Raw genomic sequence first — 5604 nt, 5'->3', positions numbered from 1 at the left:
ACTTTACACCAAAACCCAACAGATTCAAAGAAACAATTCAGGTGCTCACTCAGACTTCCTCTAGGCACATACAAAGTACTGGCTCTGCCACCAATTTCAACTGATACTGATTTTTCTAAACAGTGACCACCTCCCCCAAACCCCTCCCTTAATCCCTTGCTGCTACATACAATCACCACTGGCCACAGATACTGTTCTTTCCTTGGGAATAATAGCCTTCTTATTAATTTCTTGCTGAAAATCTGCTGAAGCAGGAAGCACACTGCCTCCACTTCCATGACAGTGCCCCTCTTCTTCTTTGCCCTGAAAAGAACCTCATGGATTCCTTTTGTCCCACTCTACATTTCCCATAATGAATCAAGTCACTAAGTACAGTACCTCCAAGTCACAATTCCCTCACCTGTAAAACTGAGATCAGAATCACAAAAGATGGAAAAAGGTAGAGTGTTTTGCAAACCTTAAAGTGACAGCTACATAAATTCTAGCTATCACCATCACCATCACCACCACCACCACCACCACCACCACCACCACCACCACCACCATCATCATCATCATCATCATCATCATTATCATCAACATCATCATCATCCCCAACCCTAACAGCCTAATTCAGAAGGGGCTCATGTGAAGCAAATATGCATGAGGCTGGAAACAGCACAGGTAAGACTGCTGGTGGTAACGCATTATCAGTATACAACCCTAAATATTCTTACGTTTGATTATTAAGCCTATGAACCTGGCTGTTTGTTAAAGGAAACAACAAACTAGATAATAAAAGATTGTATTATTTATATATATTAATTCCCATAAGCATAGCCAACAGATATACATATATGAGATTGAGCCAGAGAATGTCTGACTGCCTTGTACAGAAACATGAACAAGTTTTATATTCTTTTGAACAATCACAATTCAGCATGTTGCTTAAATTTATGATTCTCAGCTGTGTTTGACCATAAAGACAAGGATTTCCCTTAATGGGATAGATTGTAAATACAACAAATTAGATAGTTGTCAAAGTGTCAATTGGATTTGCAGCCCCAGGATCTCTGTGTTTAATTGGCCATTAACATTCCACAACATAGTATGTGCCCATAAAATATTAAGATAAGGAAAAGTCACACAATTCAAGATAGTGTCTGGGCTCAAGGTTTTCACCCTTAATGGCCATGGACAGAGCAAGATATCTCTGAGCTTACTCAGAGAACAAAGAGACTGTTAGGATCAGGCTTTTCTTCTGGTTAAGTAGTTCAGGCCCTGAGTCTTATAGAAATTACAAAAATGATATAAAATAGTATAATATTTTCCACAAGCCCATTTTCTTATCATTAAAATATCAAATACAAAATATCACAAAGAAACCTTCCTGGGACAAGCTGATATCTTACAATGATTACAGTCTGCCTTCATTCACCAGATTGAAGTTAACTCTAACGCTTAACGGAAATGAGGCTTGAGTCCACTATCCACTCAGGTCACTGCTCCCTGACACCCCTCCCCATCTCTAAGCAAGAGAAGCCCCGCCCTCACACCCGTGGCCCAGCCTCAGAGAAGTCCGGAACCTCCCCCCTGGCCCTGGCCCGAGGCACGTGGAGAGAGGCGTTGCAGCTGCAGGTGGGTGGAACGCCGTGTTTCCAGGGCCGGGAAGGGCCGGAACCTAGAACTCTGGAACGTCCGCTGCGGCTGCCAGAAGGAAACATTGTATCCAGCGGGGATACAAAGCCCGGAGTTTGGCCTGCTCTGGCCGAGCCCGGGGCAGCCAGGAGCCGTGAGGCCCCGGCCGTTCTAGTGGCTTTGCTCCTGAATGCTACCTTCCTTTCCAGAATGTTTGCACCAACCAACAGCAGCCCTGCCTCTCCACAACCTTCGACATTTGGTCATGGAGTGCCTGGGTTCGAGCCCTGAGCACGAAGCTCCAGATGCCCAAGTGGGCCCACAAACCTAAAATGAAGGCAGTATTTGGTGTGGACAAGGTCTGCTTGGGGGGTACAGACTCATAGTGCTGCGTTTCCAGGGAGGAGGTCTTGGTAATACTGAGTGAACATCCCCATCACCAAAGACCTGGCACGTTTTTAGAAATGGGAACTGACTGAGCAGACAGTGGCACAGGGCAAACCTGTGTGGTCCTTGTCTAGAGCCCAGAAGCAACACAGTGCCTACACACAGCTGGGGTTTGATAGATGCTGACCTAACACCAACAAATGAGTTATCAGCCTCCAAACGGACCAGACTCACTTTTCTCATTTTGTAACTATCTGGCACATCAGTACTGATGGAAGGGGGTTGTGCATTTTTAGCAAACCAAAATTATCCCAGGAATTGTTACTTGGCTTTTTACTAAATGCTCTCTGTGTGTTTGTAAGCAGCAGGGAAGCAGTCAGTAATTAGGGCAAGAGAGAGAACCATCTGGGGAGAAGATAGCAGGGTTAGAGAAGAGTGGGCCTAGGAAAGGAGATGGGACACCTCTGCATTTCAGAAGGGTATCCAGGATGAGAGAGGAGGGAATGCTGTCAACAGGTTGTGTGATGAAGGAGAGAGGGAGGAAGAGGAGTTCATAGCAAATGCTTTCAGTTTTCCTGGAGAAGCACAAAGATGAGGTTCCCACTTGAGATGGTGACAGAAGGGGTGCTGTGGGAGACTTGGGGAGAGAAGGAAAAGGTGCCCATGCTCCCAAATAATCACAGCAACACTTAGGGTAGGCAAAAACAGGAAGCCAAGTGGGTACTCATCATTGGGGAAATGTTGGAACCAATTATGGTCAAAGGACGGAGTGGAATATTGTTCTACTGCCTAAAGAAGGGTTTCTGAGGATTTCTGAAAGAGGCAGGAGCCTGTGGGACTGTTGTTGATAATGAGGTGCAGAAGCAGTGGAGGAATCAAATGGGCCCTGACTACAATAATGCATTAACCCAAACTCTGTCACTCCTGGCTGGGTCACTCGGTTTTGTGGGGGGTGGGGACCATTGTATTGGGAAATGGAGGGAAAGGAATGGGATCTAGGGCCAAAAAGCATTAGTAAGATGTATTCAAAAAAAACTCCAAGAAATGATACCTTGATTTTAAAAATCTGGGCTCTGGTCTGGATCTTCAAAACACCTGGTTCTTGAATTGGGTTGATAAGACCTAAGTTTAAAAAAAAAGGCATGGACTTAACAAAAATCATCCTTGGGGTTCAGAGGAAAAAAATCCATGGAGGTTAGGGATACACCAAGGAACAACAGGGAAAAACCAAGCCTGGAGTTTTGAAGAAGAATGGAAAAGCAGAGAAACCGGGGGAAAGGTATTCCAGACCAAGAGGCCCCTGTGAACCGAAGTAAGAAGGCAAAGCTTCCCAGAGTGAGTTTGGGGAATGATGGAGGGAGGAAAGAAGGAATAGAATTTGGGGGTGGAAGAGGAAGATGAGGAGAATGAAGAAGAGGATAGGGAGTAGGAGACTGTATTTGAGGTAGAGATTGGGGCAAGTCTCGAAGGGCCATGCTTTGGCTTTTTTCCCTGGTGTCTTGAGGACTCTTGAAAGGCTTCTTATGTGCCCAGCTCTTCGAGAGTCCAGCACCGGCTCTGCACCTCCCTCAGGCTGGATCCGAGGCCTAAAGACCCCAGGTCCAAGTCCCCAGTGTAGGAGCTGGGGCCCCAAAACCCGCGGGGTATGTGGGGTTGGGGCTTCCCAAATTTGGGGTTAGACGTCCCAGCATGGGTGCAGGTCTCCCCAAGGCCCTATTAGTAGAGGTAGGGTTCGCTGAAGTCATTGTAACGTGAGGGCGGAACTCCCCAAATCCTTAAAAAAGTGGAACTTACAAAACGAGGCGGGGTTCCCAGAAGCCTTTGTTGCTTGTGGGCGGGGTTCCCCAAATCTCCTTTGCAGGGGCGGGGCTCCGAGAAGCGCTTGCAGTGCGTAACCGCAGTACTCAGATTCTTGGATTTCTTGATGGGTCCAGGTTGTCCCGTTGTTTTACACTGGACCTGAACGGGTTCTGACTGGATATTTTTACAATTCAGAAAAGGTAAGTAGAAAACAACAGAGCCGTTCAGGTAAGGGGAATGATTTGGGTGGTCTTTAAGTCATCAGTTGACGGCAATGGGGTGAGTCAGTAGGTACCCAAGTCAGTGCCCTCTTGGGCCTAAGTAACGTACGAGGGGCTGAGCTCATGCCCGCTTGGGAGGCGTTAGTGTGGGAGGTGCTAGCTCTGCACAGCCAACCCGACACATGTCCTCTTGGGGCTACATTAATACAGGCAGTGCTGGCCACCCCCCTCCCCCAGTCCAGCTGGGCCGAATTAATGCAGGAGATGGAGATCCTTCAGCCACCCTAGCCAGTAGCCCCTTGGGCTGTATTAATGCAGAGGAGCACGGCCTGCAGGAATAGAGTTATAAGCTCCCCACTGTCCTCTGCCCTCTTAAGACCCCTTTTGAGCTGGTCCCAGGGTTTGAGCTGGAAAGGGTCTTGAAGAGGCCAGCCAGAATGGGAGGGCCTGGAGCCCATGGGCTCCAAAGACTGTTTGGGGTTGGTCAGCAAGAGCCATGGAAGCCCAGGGAAGATGTATCTGAAGGACTGTCCTTGGGAGGAGAGTTGAGCCTTGTTCAGCTGGACCCCAGAGAGCAGAAAGTATGTGGGGACTGGCGAAGAAGTCAATTGAGGCTGGATGCTGGGAAAAAATCCTCCAGATAAGAGCTGTCCTTCAGTGGAATCGGCTGACTCTAGTGAAGCCCCCCTCCTTGGAGTCAGAAGCTGGAAGTGGGGCCCTTCCATTTCTCATGGCATCTGACTCTAGTGTTCATACCTCCATAGGTGATGCAGACAGGTGCAGAACCAAGATGTATAAGTTGGTGGTGATGGGCAGCTGTTGTGTGGGCAAGAGTGCACTGACCATGCAGCTGATTCAGAATCGATTTGTGGCTGAGTATGACCCCACCATTGAAGATTCCTACCGCCAGCAGACAGTGGTGGATGGGGAGCCATGCCAGCTGGATATCCTGGATACCACAGGCGCTGAAGAGTATGCCTACCTTCAGGACCAGTTCATGCGCTGGGGAGAGGGCTTCCTCTGTGTCTATGCAGTGGACGATGTCCACTCCCTTGAGAATGTGTATGACTTAAGGAACCACTTGCAGAGAATCAAGGACACCAGTCACGTGCCTATGGTGATGGTGGCCAACAAGACCGACCAGGACAACTGGCGGGTGGACTCCACACTGGGCCTTGAAGTGGCCAAGAGCTTTGGAGTCCCTTTTGTGGAGACATCAGCCAAGACTGGAAAAGGCGTGGAGCAGGCCTTCCATGAACTGGTCCGAGAGATCCGGCGGTCCTGCAAAGAGGAGCTCAAATACCTGGCTGATGCTGAGCACCACAAGGGTTGTGGATTCAAGAGGTGCACAATCCAGTGAGCAGGTGCCCCGCTGCCTCTTATCCTGACCCCTAAACCTCCCCCAGGATCACCCCAGCCTCCCCGCTCCTCCCCCATCCCTCTCCAGCCTCCCCTGCCCCTCCACCAGAAACAACCCAGCTTCCCCCAACGCTCCTCCAGAAACACCCCAACCTCCAGGCCCCTATCTGGATCCATCTTCCTCCTGGCTGCTCTTCACTGGATTACTGTGAGGCCTCGA

At 49.0% G+C, this 5604-nt stretch overlaps 1 protein-coding gene across 1 annotated transcript; it reads left to right on the top strand.

Annotated features, from left to right (window-relative positions):
• Positions 1 to 4608: 4608 nt before the first annotated feature.
• On the top strand, positions 4609 to 5385 carry LOC118833361 (ras-like protein). Its single transcript, XM_036740721.1, has one exon. The coding sequence runs from the start codon at positions 4609 to 4611 to the stop codon at positions 5383 to 5385; it is 777 nt and encodes a 258-aa protein (XP_036596616.1).
• The last annotated feature ends 219 nt before the right edge of the window (positions 5386 to 5604 follow it).

This window comes from Trichosurus vulpecula, unplaced genomic scaffold (genome assembly GCF_011100635.1).
Source record: "Trichosurus vulpecula isolate mTriVul1 unplaced genomic scaffold, mTriVul1.pri scaffold_49_arrow_ctg1, whole genome shotgun sequence".
Taxonomy (NCBI): Eukaryota; Metazoa; Chordata; class Mammalia; order Diprotodontia; family Phalangeridae; genus Trichosurus; species Trichosurus vulpecula.
Note: the sequence above shows the minus strand (reverse complement) of the source record. Positions and strands in the feature narration are given on the sequence as shown.

Bases quoted from the DNA above. Each gene is read 5' to 3' on its own strand.
- LOC118833361 (XM_036740721.1), top strand. From the start codon at position 4,609: ATGTGGGGACTGGCGAAGAAGTCAATTGAGGCTGGATGCTGGGAAAAA.